We start from the raw sequence: 24,048 nt of genomic DNA, 5'->3' as shown, positions 1-24,048 counted from the left end.
CATAACCACAAATTTGTGATTGGTTAAGTTTCTCTCCAGGGATTCTGTAGATTGGATGCACTTAGCTTTGTGATTTCCTTCCCAGCCACACAGGGGTCAGTGACTCGCCACTTGCAGTTAAGATGTGCAGTTCTTCCATATTTTCCTATTGATAACACTTACCTATTAAAGACTTTATTTCTTCACAGATGATGCCAGAAGTACGGGGAGCCTTATTTGGTGCAAATGCCAACAGGAAGTTTTTGGACTAAGCCTTCGGGAGAGGTGGAGTTGATCCATTGCTCTCCGGCTGTGATGTGGAAGTTTCTGATATTTGAAGAAACAAGATACCTGTGTGGCTTCCTCTTCGCTCTCCTAATATTCTGTATTTATCAGTGGATACCCTTCTGTAGCTAATGCCTGTGGCCTAATTGTTAACAATGAGAGCAAGTTCTGCTTAATGTAATCAGGAAACCTTCTAGCGTCTCTAAAAGTAGCACAGCTTTCATTCGCTTCTGTAGCATGGAGGTGAGGGTATCAGATGGTGGTTACGGGAGCTTCACCAAGTCTTTGCTCTTCCTCTGGTTTCAGTTCTCCACTCTAGAGGGTGACGTGTATGGTGTTCTCTGATATTAAGTCTCTGCTTTTAGGCTTAAAATGCATGGCGCTGGGGGGTGGGCGGGGGCACGCATTCCTTCTAGCAGTAGTAGCTTCCCTGTTAACCTGTTCGGGCCTAGAAGTGTTCCTCATCTGTAAATGTGATTTAAAATCTAAGCCATGAATATGTTTTATTTATTAAAACAAAAGGTTTACATGGATTTCATTGTGATTTATTATGCAAGGCTCTACAGGTGTGTGGTTTGAGAGGGTCCAGTTCTTCCTGAGCTATCTAGAAAGGCAGCATTTTCCTAATCCCTGTAGCATTTGCTGTTCGACAGCTGTCACTACTTGAAACCATTAACCCTCTGTGTCCTCTGGCACTTCCTGCTCACTTTTACCAGGCCCTTCTCCAGAGGTGTTCCTTGTAGCCCCTTAGGATCTTTCACACATACCACACACACAGGTGTTCAATATTACCTATCCTCCAGAGGGTTCGACGGTTTTATTGAGGAAATAGTTTTACTAGCTTTGGCATGGTCAGAAAAGAAAAGCATCTAGGGGCTTATTGGAGGAGAAGGGTTACTGTGTGTTAGGCCTAAGTCCTTTCACAAAGGTCCTTTTCCTCCTCTCGTCGTTCTTTGTTTCTTCTCAGATGACGACTAAGAACTACCCAACATCTTACAGCGAGGCAGAGTTGGGATCTAACTCGGGTCTGTCTCTGCAGCCGGACTCCAATGTGGGCCTCTCTGGAGAGAATGAGTCTACTGAGGCTGGCCGTTTTTTCATTAACATACGTGAGATTAGGTGGGGACAGATGTACATACCAACTCTTGGAGCAGACAGACATTTTTTACTTAAGACTTGAGCCCGCACGCTGAGAGCGGTTCTCTGTGGCAGCCCTCATGGGAAGGCACTGAGGTGTGTGGGAGCTGTCACAGCGGACTCCGTTCCTCAAGGTGACGCGGTTAGGCAATGATGGGGTCAGGACTTCAAACCCAGCGTAACGGAAAGATAAAGTATCCCCATGGCTGCCCTCTGACCTCCTGAGTGGTGATTTGAAGAGTACATGATAGAGACCTGCCTCAGAGCTCATTTTCATGCAGTTTGGTTCTGGAATGGACGGGCAAAGGTGGAGGGCAAACCATTGCAGCGGGTCTGCTGCTCTCACTAATCACACGACGAGAGTTTAATCAATTTTATTTAAAACCATGTTCCATGGACATTGTTCTGTGAGAGCCTGTGCGGCACAGGGAGGATTTGCCGGCCAGGACAGCCGCCCTGATGCCCAGGCCACTCAGAGTCAGCCTGATGCCTCTGCTAGCCACAACTTGAAAAGATCTGCTTGGTTTCAAACGAGGTGCTGACTTTGAGGGCTTTCATGGTCCCCTTGAACTTCTGATCTTCCTTTTCCCCCAAACCAGTGCTAGAACTAACCATAAGCTATTTAATTCAGAATTAACACTAAGTCTTCAAACTGACTCAAGTGTGCGGAGTTTGAGTGTCAAGTAGAAATGTAAAATGGAGAAACCACCCCTCTATCTTACTGTGTGTTAGGGTCCCGCAGTTAATACACCCCACGCACATACTATGTTTGCCGTTGAAAGGTAGGTGATTAGGGGCTTCTGAAGCTCCCTGGTGACTATAACCCCACCAAAAAATGGATGCGGACGTCACAAAGGGAGAGAGTGAGGTAGCACTACAGGTTAGAGGACAGGATGACATGGGGGGCGTCTTGCTCATCCCTCTCTAAGTAGAATGTGCTAGAGAGCTGGCAGCAAGTAAAGGGACTTGAGCTGTCCAGCTGTCTCTACTCGAAACACTTTAAGATCCGCTCTCCAATACCAATGAAGTAGACCCCTTGGGCGATCCCAAAGAGAGGGGCTATGACCAGGGCCCGGCAGCCTGCTCCTTTCATGAGGGCAGATGGTCCCTCCTGAGTCCAGATTTTCCTGCGGAGAGAGAAGAGCCGTGAGCTGCTGGGTGCACTGCAGACGGTGTGAAGTGATCCGCTCCCCTCCAATGTGTGCACATCTCTCCACGGAGGGTAGATGTCATTTTCCACAGCGAGATCACTTCCCGGGCATGTGGGCGCCCCGCCCTGCCCGTGGTGTGTGTGCAGCCTGGTTACCAAGCCCCCCCGGGCCAGGCCCTGGGAAAGCGGCTTAATCTGCCTAGACCCTGGGAGAAAGATGCTGCAGGGATGCAAAGGAGGAAAAAGCTCCTGCTACATCCTGTTTCTGTTAGGAGGTGAGCGCAGTGCGGTGACCAAGTGTGCGGTGCGGCCAGACATGGATGCAGGGGAACCGGCCCGGCCGCAGCCTGTGAGCGGCCACAGGGCTCTCACCTGGCGCAGTCGGTGATCCCGGTGTAGCTGTCCTCACCCAGGCCTTTTTTGAGGGTTTGGATTCGAGTTTTCAAAACTAAATCAAGCAAAAGTTAGAATTAGTAATGCACGTCTCGCTTCTGGCGTCCTATCCGCCACCTGAAGTGGTTTCCTAGCAGAGCCAGCGTAGAGAAGACTGTCCTGGGGCCAGCTCTGCCATTGCGTGATTTGGACTAGATCTTCCTGGAGGAATCAGAAACGACATAGTTTCTATAGGAAAGTGGGAGGTGACTCCTACCACAGAAAAGTCCACCCGGGTGTTGGAGGAGCCGGGTGTAGCCCTGAGGATAGGAGAAGCGTGTTCTTCCCATACTGCTTAATTCCGCCCTTTAGCCTTTTAGATTTTAACCCCTCACCCCCACCCGAGGAACAAAGAACGAATGAAATCAGCACCTAGGAAGGGAAGGGACTTGTCAGTGATAAGAAATAAAGCGAAGGTCTCCCTGTCCCCGCTTTATCTGGTAAGACTCTTGGTGAGCTTCTTGCCAGTGGCCACAGGTTGTGACCCAAGAGGGATTTCAGGTTGGAACGGTTTCATTTCTGTCCTGAAAGCGGCAGATTCCTATTTATCCTACAGACAACTATACAGCTGTCTCCTTTGTAAAGCAACCCCTAAGGCCCCTCATCGCCAATGCACTTACCGTCCAGAGGTGTCACTGTGACAGCGGCTACGGAACCTGCAACACAGCCTGACATAAAGGAATGAACAAAGGAGGCCTTCCCGGTCCGCTCGTTGAACCCGAGGTTGTTAAGGTTGGCAAATAGTGGGAAGTAGATGATGGAGAAGGGAATGTCTCTGCAGGAGAGGAAGAAGAAACCCTGAGGTACCCGCTGCTCGGGGGCTCCCACCCAAGGTCATGCGCATGCCTTCCCATGAGCTTTATAGCCCCGCAGAGGGTCAGAGACAAGCCCACAGTTCCCGTTCCTCTGGCACCCGTGATAATGTGGGCAAAAGTGTAAGGGAGAAGGTGGGTTTGCCTCCCCGCCCCCTAGCTTATTACTCTGCCCTACTAGCACCTGCAGCGATTAGTGCGGAGCCAGCAGCTGGTGCAGAGGCTGGCGGATCATTCAATGAGAAAGGGTGGACAGGTTAGACGTAATGAGTCGAGCAAGTGGCTGGTGAAGGGCTGTGGAAGCTACGTGTTGAGGGGGTGGGGTGGGCAGGAAGGTGAAGTTCATTCATCTCTTGCCTAGGTAATGCAAGAAAACTCTCGTCCTGGCCCAGGGCACTTCAGACCAACTTTAAGGATTTTGGCCAAGTAGCAAAGTAAAATGAGGGGTCTGTTCACTTATAAATGAACCAAAGTCCTCTGTACACAGGACATTCTTAGGTGCCTTTGGACCACAGAACACCCAGTACTCATGGGGGCCTGGTTACTGGAGCAGGGGCCTCAAACTCGTCTCCCAGGTACCCACCCTGTGCAATTTTGCCCAATTCTTGACCAAACAGGAAGCATAGAGATAGTTTGCTTTCTGGGGTTTGACTGTTCTAGGAAGAATGCAGAAACAGATTGGAGAGGCAGTCCCTCTGCTGGCCCCTCTCTGTTCCCTGGGGCCCTTCTGTGTCCCAAGTTCAGGAAGGGCTCACCTGAGGAGAGTGGCACCCAGACCCTTATAGAGACCAGCCAGGCCCTGGGTGTGAAGTAGTTCCCAGGCAATACGTGTGGCAGACGGGCGCTTGTGCATGGGAGCCGAGCGGGTAGTGTAGGACCTGGAGGGGGGTGCCGAGGCTGAGCCCTGACGATGGACCGCTGGAAGGGACAGGACAGATGCTGTCACGCGCCAGGCTCCAGCAGGCGCTGCGGAACACTCATGGGAGTGTGCCCCCACTTCCTGTTCCTGGGACGCCTCAGAGGCAGGCCTGACATCCCTACTAGAATTCTGAGAATTGTCCTAATTTTATTTCAAATTTTTTTTTTTTTTAATTAGAGAGAGAGAGAGAGCAAGAGAGAATCTCAAGCAGGCTCCACACTGAGCCCCCAACTCGGGGCTCGATCCCACCACCCTGGGATCAAGACCTGTGCCAAAATCAAGAGACTGCCGTTCAACTGCCTGAGCCACCCAGGTGCTCCAAAGATTTTTTTATTTTTTTAATTATCTCTGCACCTAACGTGGGGCTCGAAATCACAACCCTGAGATCAAGAGTTGCATGCTCCGACTTTGCCAGCCAGGCCCCCTAGATTGTCCTAATTAAAAAATATATTTATTTAGGGGCACCTGGGTGGCTCAGTCGGTTAAGCATCTGACTTTGGCTCAGGTCATGATCTCATGGTTCGTGGATTCAAGCCCCGTGACGGGCTCTGTTCTGTCAGCCCAGAGCCTGGAGCCTGTCTTCGGATTCTGTATCTCCCTCCTCTCTGACCCTCCCCTGCTCACCCTGCTCACACTCTCTCTCTCTCAAAAATAAATAACAAAACGTTTAAAAAAATTTTTAAATAAATAAATTTATTTTGGAGAGAGAGAGAGTGCATGCGAGAGGGGAGGGGCAGGGAGGGAGAGAGACAGAGAGCCTCCCAAGCAGGCTCCACACTGTCAGCACAGAACCTGATGCGGGGCTCGATCCCACAAACGAGATGATGACCTGAGCCAAAACCAAGAGTCCAATGTTCAACCGACTGAGCCACCCAGGCGGCCCTGTTCTAATTTTAGAACGTTAGTTTTTGGCATCAAGGAAATCTTTCTAAGATGGTTAGGATCCAATCTGTTGTCCCTACCACACAAGGTAGCACAGCCACGGCCTGCCTGACTCCCTTCACAGGAAGCTAGAGCCGCCTGTCTCCCCGCCGCCAGCCGGGTCCTTATCCTGCTAAAACTGCTTCTGATCTGGGTGCCATTTCTAAACCACCTCTGAGCTATTTACATAGCTTCATCCTATTTGCACTTTGGGACTTTGGAGTCCCATGTACCTTCTGCCTAATGTGTAAAGGCAGCAAATTTTTTTTGTCCAGAAACTTCCTCCTTCAGACTTCCAGAGGTGCCTCCTCCCTCCAGTATTCCAAGATTAGGTGAGCGTGGCCTCTATACCCTTCATCATTTTATAGAATTTGATTCTTCATTTTAGTTGAATCATTCAGAACCCGTAATTTGATGAGTTAAACATCGAATAAATAGAACAGCATTTTTTTTTTCCTGAGCATTTCAAGTATAAGCATTTCAAATGTGGGTGAGTTCCATTAGTGACCACAGGGTTTAATGCACTGAAATTGTGTGACTGTTTTCTTAATTCTCGCTGCTTGAGAAGCTTGGTCTAGATTATAAGTCTTAATAAAAGGCAGTTATTTCATATCTCAATTTTGTTTGATACCCAGCAGGGCAATGTTTCATAGTAAGAAGCTAGTTACTGTAGCGATCTAGGTGCAGACCTCAAACAATTAGCTTTAAGAAGGTAGTTAATCAGGGGTGCGTGGTGGCTCCATCAGGTGTCTGACTCTTGGTTTCAGGTCAGATCATGATCTCATGGTGTGTGGGTTCGGACCCCACATTGGGCTCTGTGCTGACAGCACAGAGCCTACTTAGGATTCCCTCTCTCTGCTGCTTCCTCTCTCTCTCTCTCTCTCTCAAAAATAAATAAATAGGGCGCCTGGGTGGCTCAGTCGGTTAAGCGTCCGACTTCAGCTCAGATCATGATCACATGGTTTGTGGGTTCAAGCCCCACATTGGGCTCTGTGCTTGCTGACAGCCAGCTCAGAGCCTGGAGCCTGTTTCAGATTCTGTATCTCCTCCTCTCTGACCCTCCCCTGCTAACGCTGTCTCTCTCTCTCAGAAATAAATAAAACATTAAATAAATTTTTTAAATCAATCAATCAATAAACAACTACAAAAAAATAGTTTATCAATGGGCATTATTTCCCCACTGTCTGCTTTAGACAGAGAAAACAAAAACAATAGGAATGGTTCTCTCATCCCTTATTAGGCCTTCCCACTAACAGCCAGCTCTGGAGCATAGTAGAATGTCTATTGACTGGAATATCTGTGATCAGGCTGTTGACACTTCTTAAAATCTTTAGGAAATCAAGCCTAAATGTCATGGTGATATGATAGAGATATTAGGGAATTTTCTTTCCCTCTCAGTCAAGTTTCTCTTTTCTGTTACTTGTTCTAAACCTGGAAGTGTTAAAATCTAGAATAGTAACCATAAAACAAAAGACTTCTAGGGGTGCCTGGCTGGCTTGGTTGGTAGAGCATGTGACTCTTGACCTCGGGATTGTAAGTTCAAGCCCTGAATTGGGTATAGAGGTGACTTAAAAATATAAAAACTCTTGGGGTGCCTGGGTGGCTCAGTCTGTTAAGTGTCTGACTCTTGATATTGGCTGAAGTCATAATCTCATAGTTCATTTGGGAGTTCGAGCCCTGTGTTGAGCTCTGACTAATGGTGCGGAGCCTGCTTGGGATTCTCTCTCTCCCTCTCTCTCTGCCTCTTCCCCCTTCAAAATAAATAAATAAACTTAAAAAAATGAATAAATAAAAAGTCTTAAAAAAAAAAAAGAGAGACTCCAGCGTGGCTCAGTTAAATGTCCGACTCTTTGATACCGGCTCAGGTCATGATCTCACAGTTTGTGAGTTTGAGTCCTAAGTCAGGCTCTGTGCTGACAGTTCGGAACTTGCTCTCTCTCTGACCCTCCCTCACCCACTCATGCTCTCTCTTTCTCAAAATAAGTAAATAAACATTAAAAAAAAAAACTAAAAAAATAAAGACTTCTACTGACCTAGAAACCTGATTCAGTAACACAGCCTAGCAAATGAGTGCAGAATGTGGGGAGATCTATTCTGATCACAGCCCTTCAATAATCTCATGTGGAGTCGGGAGAGGCCTCACCCAAGCGGCCAGCATCCTGCAGCTGAATCTTGAGCATTTCCATGGGACAGGTGACCACCACCTGGCACATCCCAGCTCCACATCCGGCTAGCATCTCCATCTTCAGGTTCCGCTGCATCCTGTGGGACCATGAGCGAGGCCATTTCAGGGACAGGCAAGGTCTGCCACCCCACCCCCGCCCCATCTACCCTCCCTTGGTAGTTGGGACTATCCACGCATGCTATTTAGCTATGTTCAGATCAGCTGGGTAAATAATCACCTGGCCCTCAAACTCAGCCTCCTTAAAACATGAAACTACATTAAAAGCGGCTGTCAGGGAGGTAGCACCTGCATAGAAGTTGAAGCTACTACAGTGAAACTACCTATTGTGGGGATTTGACGGTCCCTGATCCCTTCAGCAATATCACTAGGGCAATGGGAGGCACAGAGAATACTAGAAAGTGTGTGGGGGTTGATTTTTAAAAATTCATCAGCATAAAAACAGACACATAGATCAATGGAACAGAATATAAAGCCCAGAAATAAACCCCCGAGGGGAGCCAAGAATTCTCAGTGGAGAAATGACAGTCTCCTCAATAAATTGTGCTGGGAAAAGTTGGATATTCACATGTAAAAGAATAAAACTAGACCCCTATCTTATACCACTTATGAAAATTAACTCAAAATGGATTAAAAACTTAAATGTAAGACCTGAAATCATCAAACTCCTAGAAGAAAATGCAGAGGAAAAGCTCCTTGACATGGGTCACTAAAGCACAGCCACTTGAGCAAAAACAAGCGTGGCTACTTCAAACTTCAAAGCTTCCACACGGCAAAGGAAACCATCAACAACATGAAAAGGCAACCTATGGAATGGGATTCAATATTTGTAAATCATATAAATCATATATCTGACAAGGGGTTAATATCCAAATATATAAAGAAATCATACAACTCAACAGCAAAAAGCAACAAATAATCCAATTAAAAACAGGCAAAGGACCTGAAAAGATATTTTCTAAAGAGAGAGAGAGAAAGAGAGAGAGAGAGAGAGAGAGAGAGAGAGAAACAGAGAGAGGAGGAGATAGGATCTGAAGCAGGCTCCAGGCTCTGAGCTGTCAGCAGAGAGCCCGACATGGGGCTCAAACTCATGAACTGTGAAATCATGACCTGAGCCAAAGTGGGATGCTTAACCAACCGAGCCATCCAGATGCGCCTCCAATGAAGATAATCAAATGACAGGTACATGAAAAGGTGCTCCACATTACCAGCCATCAGGGAAATGCACATCAAAACCACAATATGATATCAGTGCACACTTGTTAGAATGGTTATCATCAAAGAGATAGAATGTAAATGCTGGCATGGATGTGGTGAAAAGGGAACCCTGTGCACTACTGGTGGGAATGTAAATTGGTACAGCCACTATGGGAAATGGTATGGAGGAGGTTCCTCAAAAATTAAAAATTAAAAAGAGAACTACCACATGACCCAGTAATTCCATTTCTGGGTATCTATCCAAGGGAGACAAATCACTATGTCAACAAGTATCTGCACCTCTATGTTCACTGCATCATTGTTCACAACAGCCAAGATATGGAAACAACCCATGCGTTCATGGACAGATAAGTATACACACACACACACACACACACACACACACACACACACACACACACACTACAATGTTGTTCGGCCGTAAAACAGAAGGAAATCCTGCCAAATGAGAGATGGATGGACTTTGAGGGCATTATGCTAAGTGAGATTAGGAGATAGAGAAAAATAAATACTCAACGGTCTTGTTTACATGAGGAATCTAAAAAAAATCCAAACTCATAGAAAAAGAGACCAGGTTTGTGTTATCAGAGGCTGGGGGCTGGTGGTGGGGGACAGGAATTAGGTGAAGGTGGTCTGTAGGCACAAACTTCCAGGTATAAGATTAACAAGCAATGACAGCATGATGACTATGGTCAACACTGCTCTGTGGTACACTTGAAAGGTGCTAAGAGAACAGATCCTAAACGTTCTCGCTGCAAGGAAAAAAAATTTTTTTGGTAACTAAGTGAAGTAATGGATGTTAACTAAACTCACATTTCACAGGATATGTACATGAGGTCATTATACAGTACAAACATTATACACTGTATAAACTTTACAGTGTGGTACTGCAGTTACGGCTCAATAAAACCAAAAAAATGTTCATCAGCTAGTTGATAAATATTTGTGTATATAGATTTTATAATGGTCTCTCTCTCTATCTATCATCTATCATCTAGAACTTTCGAATTACACCAGCTCATTTTCCCCTTGACTTTGTACTTGCCCAACAATACACTAACCAACCTTCAGCCATTTGTGTGCACGTTTAGATACATGCAGACAGGTAAGCCAGCACCTTCCTCTCCCTGTCACCTTCTCCCCAAACTACAGACATACGGCGAAGGACTTCCATCCCACAGCCCCCCACCTGGCCATACCCATCCTCCATTAGCAGCTGCCGGAAGAAGTCATTGGCTGCCAGCTTGATGGCCTTCTCTGGAGTGACCAAGGTCAGGTTCACTGCAGCCCCTGCAAGTAAAGAACCGGGATGAGTTAAGACCATCTGAAAAGTAATAATTCTTGGGGCACCTGGCTGGCTCAGTCAGTAGAGCATGTGACTCTTGATCTTAGGGTTATTCAAGTTCAAGCCCCATGTTGGGTGTAGAGTTTACTTAAACATTTAAATAAAAAAATTTTTTAAAAAGGAACAATTCTCTGAGTCTGCCATTCACATAGGCAACCTCCTTTCAGACCTAGCCAGGGGGGGTTCTGGGAGTAACTGGAGTCTTGGAGGGAAGGATTTTTGAGGAGGGCTCCTCAGCCTATTTTATAGAAACATGAATTTTTTTTTCATCTCCCTACTTTGACTCTCCTCCCTCCACATTTCCCTCTTTCACGTATGTGTTTCCTTTATGGGCTCACTGGTGCAGTTATAAGGAAGTTATTTTGGTCCTTGCTAGTGCTGCCCATCTCTGATGATAAGTGAAGAGTTCCCCAAATCAAGCCCCGATAAGAAGGTTCTGGGGGACAGGGATCGGTTTCCATTACTCTGTGCTTTACTAGCCCAGTCCCACTGGCAGCTCTTTGAGTCACAGAGATTTTTACTTTATTTCTCAGGGGTTCTAGCACATCAGCTCCTAAATGCCAGCTTGGTATCCATTTTCCAATCCGTCATCATGGCTGTGTGGGGACACAGCCAGGGACAGCACTGGCTTGTGTCAGGGAAAGCCATCCAGTAGCTCCCTTTCAGGAGCTCAAAACCCTCTCCATTCTCTTCCCAGGCAGCCTCTACCCAATCAGCCCTGAATGAGAAGTGGGGGGAAGAGAAATGTGGGGGCCAGCATCACCCGGTGAGGCAGTAGTGGTGCCAGGATGGAAACTAGGGCTCCTGGGCTTCCCTAAAGCCTCACAACTGCCTCTGTCTCCACGAAGGAAGATGGGGGCTTGTGAAAAGCAAATGTGGCTTAGGATCACCTGGTAGCCCAGGCCCTGCTTGCCCCAGGAGCTCCCTGTGCAGAAGAAACACCAGTTCCCAATGTTCTATAAACCCACAAAGTCTGGTGCCCTGTACTGTACCCTGTGTTCTCACCTGGCCCCAGCCAGGCCTCCCCCAGGGGTGCATGATAAGCCCACCTCGGTACATGCCCAAGAAGCCCTCCGCCCTGGCAGTTTTCATCAGGCAGTCTATCCTAGAAGCAGAGGCCAGAAAATGAAGTCAGTGGGGAGCAAGAAGCTGCTCCATCAGCCCCCCTTCCCCCACCCTGGTGTCCTAATCCTGCTGGGCACACCCCAGTGGACCACCTCCCCTGACCCCACTCCACCCCCATAACGCACTCACTCTCTAAATAAAGAGACAGGAAGGAATGAGGCGCCATATTCCTTCCCTGGGAGCCCCCCTTCTCCCTGCCCACCCCATTCCCCTCACCAATACCTACATTCCTTTGTAGATATCTTTTCCATGTTGATTCTGCAGCCGAGTCTTGGCCAAGTCGATGGGGAACACACAGGTCACCCCAACAAGCCCTGCCACACCTCCATTGATGAGTTTTGCTGTAATACTAGGCCGTGCGGAGGAGGGAGGCAAAGAATAAGTGAGGGAGGCAGAGAGACTCAGGAGCTCCGAGGGGGGCTGGCTGCAGAAAGCGCACACCAGGACTAGATGGGGGTGGGGCTCCACAGCAGCTCCACCTCAGCACCACACCAGAGACGCCTTTCCTCAGCCCGCTTCCCCATCTGCAGCACCTCCTGGGCCAACCTGGGGCTCCCTCCCCCACAGACAGGGAAGGTGTCAGGCCGTTCTCTCCGGAGGCACTGCGCTTGCCAGGACTCGGGCATCTTGTCCTAACCACTCCAGGGAAATGTTCCTGAAGCTACGATGCTGCAAAGGCTTCTGGAAAGGAGGCCCAAAGTGCCAACTCTGCCCCCTGGGAGCGTACCAGGGTGCAGGAGGTCAGCTCGCCTCAGAGCAGTCCCTCACAGCTTTCACCCAGGGCCTGGGTGATCCAGCTGATCCCCATCTTTAGAGCCACATGAGGAAAAGTTTTCAAACAGATTGCAATTTTATTTTGGCTTAAGATCAGGCAGAATGGAATTTGAATCCTGGCTATGCTGTTTACTTAAACAAGTTACCTCACTTCCCTGATCCTTTGCTTTTCCCTCTGTAAAACTGGCCTCAAGGGATTTTGTGAGGATTAAATAAGTTAATGCACTTGCTAAATGATAGCTATTATTTATAATAAGAGAACTGGCTTCTAGACAGTGCAAGATAACCAGGGTTAATGTATGGAGATTATCTGATTCTAGCCAAAAGTTAAAAAAAAAAAAAAAAAAAAAAAGGAAAGAAAAAGTCACACTTTATATAATGTGAGCCCCCTTATCCAGGAATTTTGGAAGACTGAAAATAGAAAATAAAGCTTCCTAGTCTCCTTGGAACCTAGTAATATCTTCTTATCTTTCAGGCCAAGGGCAGACTGTGAGCAAAATCTTTGGAGGTAGATTTGGAAGTAGTAGGGATAGGTAATAGATTTTCTCATATCTGAACCCTGATAAGCAAACAAAGAAGAACTTTGTGAAAACAAATAGAATTGTGACTGAAATTTTTCAGTCTGAGAAGATGTAGTTCAATGAGATGATAGGAAGGAAGGAAGGAAGGAAGGAAGGAAGGAAGGAAGGAAGGAAGGAAGGAAGAAAGAAAGAATAGTGGGGGGAAAGGAGCCTTGCTTGCTCCTCCCCAGGACTCAGGAATCTGGTAGAGAAGCTGAATGAAGTCTTGTTACCACAGAAACCCAGCCCAGAGAGTCTCAGCCAGTTTACCTCAAATCCTGGCTGGACATTATTCTGCTGGTGGGTCCCAGGACACGGGCTGCTGGCTTCTCAGGGAGATGGCTGGCCGAGGAAGATGTGGTGTCTGGTCCTGGATTGTGGCCCACCATGGCAGAGTGGAAAGAACATGGGGGTCAGTGGAGACGGACCTGAGCCACCTTTCTGACGAGCCTCCACGGGCCGGTTTCCTCCTCTAGAATGTGCTCAGAACAACACCGGCCTCATGGTATGAGAAACCTCGCATGTGCTGAGACAGAACATTATTAACTCTTCCTGACACTGCCCCGCTGGGGTCAAGTAGGACCCTCCCCAGAAACTGTGCTAATTCCTATTATTGTAGCCTCGACTTTTTGACACTGTCCCTGGTGCCTTCCATATGTATCCATTATAAATAAGCAGCTTAGTCTTTCAACAGGATCATAGGAAGTTCAGAAAACACATTTTAAGAGCCAAAGAATAACTTCGGAACATTTCATGTGTTTTATTGTGGTTCAGGGACCCTACAAGAGTCCATAGCAATTCTTTTTTTTTTTTTTTTTAATGTTTATTTATTTTTGAGAGACAGAGAGACAGACCATGAGCAGGGGAGGGACAGAGAGGCAGGGAGACACAGAATCCTAAACAGGCTCCAGGCTCTGAGCCGTCAGCACGGAGCCCGACGCAGGGCTTAAACTCTCGAACCACGAGATCATGACCTGAGCGGAAGTTGGATGCTTAACCGACTGAGCCACCCAGGCACACCTTCATGGACGTTTTTGGACTTTGGGGATTGAGATCAGAAGAAAGGTGATGAGAGAGAGAGAATGGGCCCACACTAGGCTCAAGAAGAGGAGTTCTGGGGCATTTGGAAGAAGTGCCTGGGAACGGTGGGGAGGGAAGCTGATAGATACGAAACAGGGATTTTAAGAATTGCTATGGGGGCGCCTGGGTGGCTCAGTCGGTTGAGTGTCCGACTTCGGCTCAGGTCATGTTCTTAGAGTTTGTGGGTTCGAGCCCTGCATCCAGCTCTGTGCTGACAGCTCAGAGCCTGGAGCCTGCTTTGGTTTCTGTGTCTCCCTCTCTCTCTCTGCCCCTTCCCTGCTCATGGTCTGTCTCTCAAAAATAAATAAACATTAAAAAAAAAAAAGAATTGCTATGGACTCTTGTAGGGTCCCTGAACCACAATAAAACACATGAAATGTTCCGAAGTTATTCTTTGGCTCTTAAAATGTGTTTTCTGAACTTCCTATGATCCTGTTGAAAGACTAAGCTGCTTATTTATAATGGATACATATGGAAGGCACCAGGGACAGTGTCAAAAAGTTAAGGCTACAATAATAGGAATTAGCACAGTTTCTGGGGAGGGTCCTACTTGACCCCAGCGGGGCAGTGTCAGGAAGAGTTCTCTGGGTGCTTTAATGGAGGCTGGCTTAAGCTCTGAGGAGCCTCCTTCTTCAGGCTCCCTTCAAGCTGCATTATGCACCCACTCCTGTCCCCTGCTCCTCATTGGTCCTTGAGGCTTTCGGCAATTTTCTGTTGTCTCCAAGTGTTTTGTTTTGGAGAAGAACAGAGAGAGATCTGTCCTTCTCTTGGTGTATATTGATCCATGCAGAAAAAATTTATTGATGCCAGGCACTGGCTGTTCCAGGTCTGGGGATACAGTTCTCAGGGGCTTAAATTCTAAAGGAGGAGACAGGCAATAAATGAAGTAAGTAAAACTGACTGGGTGGCTCAGCCAGTTAAGCATCCGACTTCAGCTCAGGCCATGATCTCAGGGTTCATGAGTCTGAGCAGACAGCACAGAGCCTGCTTGGGATTCTCTCTCTACCCCTCCCCCCATGTATGTGCTCTCTCCTTCCCTCTCTCTCTCAAAATAAATAAATTTAAAAAATGAAATTAAATCCTAAGGATACCAGATACTGATACATTCTCTGGAGAAAGAAATGTAGAAGGGAAGGAAGATAGGAAAATGTCAGTGGGGTGGGTGTTTGATGGCTTAACCCAGAAAGGATTGATTGAGGTGACTTGAGGATTCAGAGGAGAGCGGGCGAGCCATGCGGGTATGTGGGAAAGCATGCTTAAGGCAGAGCAAGTGCAAAGACTGGTGAGCAGAAGGAACAGTGATGTAGCCCGGAAGTGTGAACGGGGACATGCAATAAAGACAAAGTTGGAGAGAGAATGGGTGGACGTGTGACCCTGTAAGGCCAAGGAAGCTCTTTGGCTGTTATTCTGAATGAACAGTGAAACAATTGGAGAGTTTTGAGCAGAGAAATGACATGCTCTTGCTAGGACTATTTGGTTGCTGTGTTGAGAATAGGCAGCAGAGGGCTCAAGATAAAAGCAGAAAGGGGGCACCTGGGTGGCTCAGTTAAGTGTCCGACTTCAGCTCAGGTCATGAGCTCACAGTTTGTGGGTTCGAGCCCCGAGTCAGGATCTGTGCTGACAGCTCAGAGCCTGGAGCCTGTTTCAGATTCTGTGTCTCATTCTCTCTTTGCCCCTCCCCCACTTGTGCTCTGCCTCTTTCAGTCTCTCAAAAATAAATAAATGAAAAAAAAATTAAAAAAAAAGATAAAAGCAGAAGGATCAATTAAATTATTGCAGGAACCTAGGCAAGAGGTAAAGGCTGCTTGTTGGGGGTTAGGGAGGAGAGGGGATGACAGGTGGTTAATTATGGATGGATGTTGAAGGCAAGGCCACCAGGATTTCCTAATGGAACAGATGCAAGAGACACAGGACTAGTTAAGGGGACACCGGAGTTTTTTGTCTGAGAAACTGGAAGTTTTGAACATGGTGTTTGGACCCAGAACGTGTAACACTTGGATCTGTTGGAGAAATAGGAAGCTGGTCTGTAGAAAAAGAAACAGAAAAGTGAAGCAAGTATATCTGGAGGAGAAACAGAAGACGGACATAGTCCTAACGTTGTTTAAAATCCCAGTTTCCAGTTTGCTCCTGGTGCCAGTTGTATTCTTGTCCTTGGATTCCGTGAGACACTCAAGTGTCCTGTCAATCAGTGAGGTCATTATTACTTAACTTGCTAGAATGTGTTTCTGATACTCCCAACCAAAAGAGACTTAATTATCCTCTAAAATGGCAAAGGGAGTGAGGATTTGCAAATTAGAAGCCTGAAGGTGGACTCAGAGAAAGCAGGGCACCGGCTGTAAAGAAACCCCATCCCGGGCTGAGAGGCTGGCAGTTCTTGTGTGGTGAGGCTCGAACCACGTGCCTCCAAAAGCCAGAGCTTTAGGGAACTTGTGGGAAAATGTCAGGAAAAAAATTTTTTTTAGAGAGAGAGAGAGAGACAGAGAGACAGAGCATGGGTGGGGGAGGGGCAGAGAGAGAGGGAGACACAGAATCCGAAACAGGCTCCAGGCTCTGAGCTGTTAGCACAGAGCCTGACTCGGGGCTCAAACTCAGGAACCACGGGATCATGACCCAAGCCGAAGTCAGACGCTTAACCAACTGAGCCCCCCAGGCACAAAATGTCAAGAGAGTAAAGTGTGTCAGCTGTTCTTTGAGACACTTACAAAGTTGTTAGGAGAGAAAGATGTGTTGTAATCCTGAATCGCCACCCTAAAAGTAGGTAGGAAACAATGGGACATTAAGAAACCCTGTCAGTCTGAAAGCAGAGATTCAAATAATGGGGTATCTTGCAGTCATATTCCCTGCTTTTTCTAGAATGAAATTAGTTTAACAATGCGCGATTCCCTGGTGTTTGGAATAGGGGTATTTAAGAGAAGCCAGAGAGATTCGGGACACCCCAATCCCAGGGCCATAGTGCTTCCACGAGGCAGATGTGATAATGTCTCCACCTCTAAGTGCCTTTGTCTGTTGGTGTGTAGCGTGTGTGTGCACTGCAGAGCACCCCGCCCCCCTCCCCCGGTACTGGCCACTGTAAGTCCCTGGCATGGCAGTTCCCTTGAACAGACTTAGTATTCAAGGACTGGGCCACACAAGATTTCTGGCGCGGGTAAAGGCATTAGCAAACAGAGTCAATAAAGAGGAAACTGACAGAGAGCCAGTGAAGGTTTTAAAGGAGTCGTCACCCCCAAAACCCCAAACTTGGCAACAGGGTCCATACTTGCTCAATACCTCAGGCAATCTGTACATATTAGTCACCCTGCAAACACGTGGGGAGTGCTGACTATGTCGGTGATCACAGTTTCAGGCAGCAGGGATGCAGCCAAGAACAAAAACAAGGTCCCTGCTTCTTCGGAGTTTAAATTCTACTGGTTCCAGGCCTGCTAGGAATAGACTTCCAGAGTGATACAGCACACCCTCCCACCGGGCGCTCCTGGGCACCGTTTTTCTCTCCATGTAGAACCTGAAGGATCCCTGGCAGGGGAAATTCTTCTGGTAAGCCAGGTCCTGGGGCAGACATTTTTCTGACCAAAGAGCTCCCTACACTGCCAGAGAATTTAGTAAACAAATGGACACTGATTAAAATATTTAGCCTTTTTAAAAATTGTTTTTTTTTAGGATTTTTAAAAAAGTATTTATTTATTCTTTTTTTAAAAATAAGAATCCCCCCCAAGGGAGAATCTTTTTTTTTTTTTTTGGGAGACAGAGAGACAGAGTGAGCAGGGGAGGGGCAGAGAGAGAGGGAGACACAGAATCCGAAGCAGGCTCCAGGCTCTGAGCTGTCAGCATGCCATCCAGGCACCCCTATTTATTCATTTTTAAGAGAAAGAGGGAGGGAGAGAGAGAGAGAGAGAGAATGCACATAAGCGGGGGAGGGGGAGAGAAAGAAGGGGACAGAGGACCCAAAGACAGCACAGAGCCTGATGCAGGGTTTGAACCCATGAATTGTTAGATCATGACCTAGGCCAAAGGCAGATGCCTAACCTATTAAGCTGCGCAGGCACCTTGTTTAATTTCCTTTTTTTAGTAATCTCTATACCCAACATGGGGCTCGAATTCACAACTAAGATCAAGTGTAGTGGATGCCTGACTGAGCCGGGTGTGCTCTATGCGTTAGACTACTGGCCAGTAGGTAATATTTTGCCTGCTCTCTGTAAAGTGAGTGTTTGGGGAATACTGGGGTGGTAATACTAATTATTCAAGCACCGGGATACAGAATTATGAGGATCTACATCTGGAACCCTTTGGGACCAAAGGGGAGAAGGACAGGATATATACATATAAAAAAGTAATCATTATCTGGATAACAGAGGCTCCCTGTCATTGCCTCTGGCTGCACTATCTGGTCATGACACTGAGTAACCGCACATTGGGAAGATAAGTGCATTTATAGTTTGACATGTGATTACTGATCCATATTTGGAAGGGGGAAATTTAGGGGCACCTGACTGGCTCAGTTGGTAGAACATGTGGCTCTTGATCTTGAGGCTGCAAGTTTTAGTCCCACATTGGGGGCAGATATTACATTAAAAAAATAAAATCTTAAAAATTTTTTTTTAAATGTCTCATTTATTTTGAGAGAGAGAGACAGCGTGAGCAGGGGGGGCAGTCAGAGAGCAAGGGAGACACAGAATCCGAAGACAGGCTCCAGGTTCTGAGCTAGCTGCCAGCACAGAGCCCGACGCAGGGCTCGAACCCACAAACTGCGAGATCGTGACCTGAGCTGAAGTCGGACGCTTAACCGACTGAGCCATGCAGGCGCTCCCCAAAAAATAATAAAATCTTAAAAAAAAAAAAAGAAATCTGAATGAATGGGAAATGGTATGCGTCTGCATGACCCAGGCATCAAAGGGTGGGATGCAGTAATACAACTGTTTTATCTCTTCATTACTACATTGCCAGGAACCCCCTATTCTCTCTTACCATTCATCTGGTGGGGACTGCCATGTTTCTAACATGTGAGGCTATTCTCCTAGGTAGTGTTGATTATCTGAGGATGGGCCCCTGACTTAATCTAGACCATTTAATCTCCCCTATAGGTATTCTATTATTTTTAAAAAAATTAATGAAAACATTTTTAATAATTATTCATTTTTTGAGACAGAGAGAGAGACAAAGCATGAGCAGGGGAGGGTCAGCGAGAGAGGGAGATACAGAATCCGAAGCAGGCTCCAGGCTCTGAGCTAGCTGTCAGCACAGAGCCCGACATGGGGCTCAAATTCACCAACCATGAGATCATGACCTGAGCTGAAGTCGGATGCTTAACCAACTGAGCCACCCAGGCACCCCTCTACAGGTATTTTAAAGAAGAGATTGTGTAGCTTCTTTAAAGTTTTGTCTGTAACATAACCCTTCCGACCAATTTGCAGTCATGTTTACTGTCATGTGGTATGTGGTTTGGGAAACAGAAAGATAATAACAAGAGAAATGGATAAAGCAGACCAAGAGAGAGAACAGAGAGTTCTGGTGGGGTCTGAAGCCCTGACTATACAGTGACCCATTTCATTCCTGACCTTAAGTACCAAAGGGATATTCCAGTAGCCTAATGAATTGACTTGTTGTCTTGTTGTTGTTTGCGGATTTTTTTGTTTATTTTTGAAATGACTTATTGTCTTAAGCAAATTAGAATTAGTTTTTGTAACGGGGTATCCACAGAGATTTCCTTCCTCCCTCCCTCCCTTCCTTCCTTCCTGGCAGAGGGCATGAGTGAGGGATGGGGAGAGAGGTGGAGAGAGAATCCCATGCAGGCTCCGTACTGTCAGTGCCGAGCCCAAAGTGGGGCTCGAGCTCACCTGAATCAGTACTCAAACTCATGAACCATGAGCTCATGACCTGAGCTAAAGTCAGATGCTTAACCGACTGAGCCACCTAGGCACCCAACTAGCCAAAGACTTCTTAACTAATAAGCAAACCTTAAAGAACTCTCAAATTCCATTTCATTACAATTGAGATGCTTAGATAGTGAATATTGTAAGTGTTTAGAGATGTGCAAGGCCATTCCAGCCTGGCTTGGAGAAGGATCTAGAAATGGCCTTAAAAAATAAGGGAAAGGCGCCTGGGTGGCTCAGTTGGTTAAGCGTCTGACTCTTGATCTCAGTTCAGGACACGATCTCACAGTTCATGGTATCAAGTCCCATGCTGGGCTCTGCACTTCTCTCTCTCTGTGCCTCCCCATGAGCACTCAATCTAAATAAATAAACTTAAAAAAAAATAAGGGGGTACTTGCTTCAGCAGCACATATACTAAAGAAAAAAATCAGGTAAAGTTTATAAGGAGACGAGGAGGGGGAGGTGGCTTGGACACAGCACTGTGTGAGCACCTAAGGGGGCCAAGCAAAGGGCGGAGGGCACAGCTCATTGCCCCGGCTGGCTCACCAGAATGCTGGAAAAGGGCTACAAAAGTAGGTTAGGCCTGGCGTGGAGAACCTGGGGCTGCCCGGTATAGTCTGTGCCCTGCTAAATTAGGTAACTTTTCACAAATTTGATCCCTCAGGTAGTAAAAAACTACTGCACACTTTTAAGGGGGAAAGCACCCTTAAATGTGGTATGAGGTATGAGGTATGTGGTATGAGGACAATTCAGGAAGAACAGGTTGAGAAAGGGAAATTTCATGCGAGAAGCCAGACAGGTGGCATGATGGCAAAGCAAGGAGGTAGAGAGAAGAGGGGGGTGGTGGAGGGTGCAGAGGGCAAGGGAGAGCTGGGAGAGAACTCTTTAAAGGAAGGGCCTGGGCTTGGCGACTGTCCAGGGCTGAAGAACCGTGGAGCTGGTGGAGGCCTGAAACTGGAGGCGCTGAGGAAGGAAAAGGCAGGCAAGGCAGGAGAGGAGACCGCCTGCTGGGAGGCTGCGGCCTGGGGGAGAAGCCGGGGCGCTGGGAAGGGTTTCCTCCAGCTCTGCGGGAGTCAGTGACCAGGTGCCCTCACTTGGCAGGCAGGATACCACTCTGCTTGCGTGCGGTGCCAGGCTAGTTTTTTGACCCCTGTTGTGCCCGTTTTTTTTCTTTTTTTAAAATATTTTATTTACTTTTGAGAGAGAGAGAGATACAGCATGAGCAGGGGAGGGTGAGAGAGAGAGACACACACAGAATCTGAAACAGGCTCCAGGCTCTGAGCTGGCTGTCAGCACAGAGCCCGATGCAGGGCTCAAACCCATGAACCACGAGATCATGACCTGAGCCGAAGCTGGACGCTTAACCAACTGAGCCACCCAGGCACCCCTGATGTGCCCATTTTCAAGAGCATCTCTGCTTGGTGCACACGTGTATGTGTGTGTGGTGTGTGTGTATGTGTGTGTGTGTGTGTGAGTGTGTACTCAGAGGGGTCGTTTGTTCCTTCTGCACTCTTCTGCAGACTCTGTTTTACAAGCAAGAAGTTGGTTAAGGACCGCCCTGGGCGAAGAGCCAGAAGCAGACAAGTCCTTGGTGGGGCTGGGAGGGGGTCTGCATGGCAGCGTGCAGCCAGCCTACCTACCTGTCTTGTCCAGGGGTTCTGCCCCTTACATCAAAACTGTAGCCCATCTTGGGGTGCCTGGGTGGCTCAGTGGGTGAGCTCTTGATTTTGGCTCATGTTATGGACTCACGGATCATGGGATTGAGCCCTGTGTTGGGCCCTGCGCTGATAGTGCGGGACCTGCTTGGGATTCTTTTTCCTTCTCTCTTCTACCCCTCCCCTGCTCTCTCTCCCACTCTCTCAAAACAAATAAACTTAAATAAATTAAAAAGAAACTGTGACCCATCCTGTGTATTTCTTTAGGAGATAGCTAGTTAACAGATGATTAGGCAGTGATCAGTTCTCTTTTGTTAATAATGAACAATTGTTCTATTTCTTAAACTATTTATAGTACTAGAAAAAAATTAGAAAATTTGGAAAGCACAGAAACCTGTATAGTAATTCTTTCCTTCTTCTTTTTTTTTTTTTTTTTTAAACGTAAGCTCTATGCCCAGTGTGGGGCTTGAACTCAAGACCCCTAGATCAAGAGTTGCATGTTCTATGGACTGAGCCAACCAGGCACCCCTGAAGTAATTCTTGTTACATGGTTTCCCAGGATATTTTGAATTAGGCTGTCCAGAGACACATCTATTTAGAGGGATGATTCTAGATGGTGAGCTGTAGGGACCGGAGCAGGCGAGGGTTCTCTGAGCTCCTGATTCCACCACTTTTCATTCCCCCCACATTAAAACATTCTATTATCTTGACTTCTGTGACTCCTTGGCTTTCCCCAGTGGCTTCCCAGCCTCTCATGACCAGTGTCCTTGCCAAGATTCTTGACTCCTTCTATTGCACTCCACACAGCCATCTTGAAAACCCACCTTCTCCTGAGCTTCAGTCACTGTCTACTTGCTCATGACGCTGATGTACCTGCAGCTCAGGATTCCTGCCCTGAGCCCCTCACCATCATCTTAACCAGCTTCTGGCTGTCCCCATATTAGCAGCCTGGCCTCACACAGTATAGTAACATGTCTTTTTACTTGTATCCACCCCTCTAGATCTGCTATTTCTCTTCCTGGTTCCCTAGCTCTGGAAGCTGCACCACCAGGTATTCAATTATCCAGGCCAAGTCCATGCGCCATTTTTGATTCCTCCTTTTTCCCTTAGGCCCCCACAACTTATCATGTTCTGGCAACTCTTTCTCCTAAAGTCAGTGCTACTTAGGGCATTGGTTCAGTGCTGGTCTGTGAACAACCACAGAAATTGAGAGTAAATGCTTAGAAATTTTTATGGCATCTTGAGAAATTTCATGTTTTACAATTTACTGAGAAAAATGTGAGCTTATATTTTATCATTTAAAATTTTTTTATTTTTAGAGCGTTTAAAAATTTTATCATTTAAAGTTCCTTTTTTGGGGGGTGGCTGGATGGCACAGTTGGTTAAGCGTCTGGCTCTTGATTTCAGCTCAGATCATGATTTCATAGTTTGTGAGTTCGAGCCCCACATCAGGCTCTGCACTGGCAGCGTGGAGCCTGCTTGGGATTCTCTCTCTCTCTCTCTCTCTCTCTCTCTCTCTCTGCCCCTCCCCTGCTCATGCTCTCTCTCTCTCTCAAAATAAATAAAACTTAAAAAAAATTTTTTTAATAAAATTATTTTTCTATCAATTGATTTTTAGGGGCACCTGGGTGGATCAGTCAGTTAAGCATCTGACTTCAGTTCAGGTCATGATCTCATGGTTCGTGGGTTCAAGCCCCACGTCGTGCTCTGTGCTAACAGCTAGCTCAGAGTCTGGAGCCTGTTTCAGATTCTGTATCTCCCTTTCTCTCTGACCTTCCCCTGCTCATGCTGTCTCTCTCTCTCTCTCAGAAATAAATAAAACATAAAAAATTCAATTGATTTTTATTGTATTTTACAAAATTATTTCTCCATAATAGACTAGGATAAACAGGCTTTTCATCATGGGTGGAAAAGAGCTGTCCTAAGTCTCTCATGAGCCCACCAGCCACTGCTTGATCACATGGCATCACCCACTGTCTGGCGCGCCTGACAGCCCTCCACCCCCTGTCCATGCCTTCAGCCTTGCTTCCCTCAAATCTAAGCTCCACGTGTGGCCAAGTAAGCAGAAGGGCAAGTCTGGACCCAACCGCTAGCCTGCCACGTAAGCACTTCCCCACCTGAAGTGTAGCGCTAACTTCCCACCATTCTTAGGGCAGCTTCCCAATCCTTTGGCCAGACCCGGACCCTGCTTTCTTGCTTGACTGTGCCCTCCCAAATCACCAAGACTACTCTCCCTGCCAGCCATTGAGAACACTCACTTCTGGGAACACACCATGGTCTCTTGCACATACTGAGCCTTGCACATACTGTCCTGTTAAGTAGGACACTCTTGCCCCATCTGTACCTGATGAAATACAAATTGGTTTTTGGAAAACAAAAAAGAAAAAAATGTGTTTTGGGCCTCAGCTTCCTCTCATGGGCCCCCACCCCTTTTTTTTTTTTTTTTAAAGTTTATTCATTTTGAGAGAGAGAGAAGCCCAACCAGGCTCCACATTCAATGCAGAGCCTGACACGGGTTTTGTCTCACAGCCAACCGTGAGATCACGACCTGAGCCAAGATTAAAGGTCAGGCGCTTAACCCACAGAGCTACCCAAGGGCCCCTACCTTAA

The 24,048-nt window shown here is 47.0% G+C and overlaps 2 protein-coding genes across 3 annotated transcripts in view; one reads left to right on the top strand and one right to left on the bottom strand.

Annotated features, from left to right (window-relative positions):
* Positions 1 to 779, top strand: part of ATP6V1E1 (ATPase H+ transporting V1 subunit E1) — a 33,580-nt gene extending 32,801 nt beyond the window's left edge. The window contains exon 9 of the mRNA XM_039249989.1: positions 189 to 779. Coding sequence (XP_039105920.1) covers positions 189 to 251 — 63 coding nt within the window. The 3' untranslated portion in view covers positions 252 to 779. The remainder of the gene's footprint in view (positions 1 to 188) is intronic.
* Positions 780 to 1,759: 980 nt separating this feature from the next.
* The window catches only part of SLC25A18 (solute carrier family 25 member 18), a 28,414-nt gene continuing 6,125 nt past the window's right edge, over positions 1,760 to 24,048 (bottom strand). For both annotated transcript variants that reach the window (XM_039250018.1, XM_039250019.1), the window contains 9 exons: positions 13,110 to 13,209; positions 11,732 to 11,854; positions 11,430 to 11,485; positions 10,235 to 10,325; positions 7,779 to 7,897; positions 4,551 to 4,713; positions 3,604 to 3,758; positions 2,924 to 2,999; positions 1,760 to 2,528 (listed from right to left, as the gene is read on the bottom strand). In XM_039250018.1, the coding sequence (XP_039105949.1) occupies positions 2,387 to 2,528; positions 2,924 to 2,999; positions 3,604 to 3,758; positions 4,551 to 4,713; positions 7,779 to 7,897; positions 10,235 to 10,325; positions 11,430 to 11,485; positions 11,732 to 11,854; positions 13,110 to 13,129 (945 nt within the window). In that variant the 5' untranslated portion in view covers positions 13,130 to 13,209 and the 3' untranslated portion in view covers positions 1,760 to 2,386. The remainder of the gene's footprint in view (positions 2,529 to 2,923; positions 3,000 to 3,603; positions 3,759 to 4,550; positions 4,714 to 7,778; positions 7,898 to 10,234; positions 10,326 to 11,429; positions 11,486 to 11,731; positions 11,855 to 13,109; positions 13,210 to 24,048) is intronic.

The sequence above is a fragment of the Hyaena hyaena genome, unplaced genomic scaffold (genome assembly GCF_003009895.1).
Source record: "Hyaena hyaena isolate Hyena2069 unplaced genomic scaffold, ASM300989v1 scaffold_368, whole genome shotgun sequence".
NCBI classification, from domain to species: Eukaryota; Metazoa; Chordata; class Mammalia; order Carnivora; family Hyaenidae; genus Hyaena; species Hyaena hyaena.
This window is presented reverse-complemented; position numbering and strand designations above follow the sequence as displayed.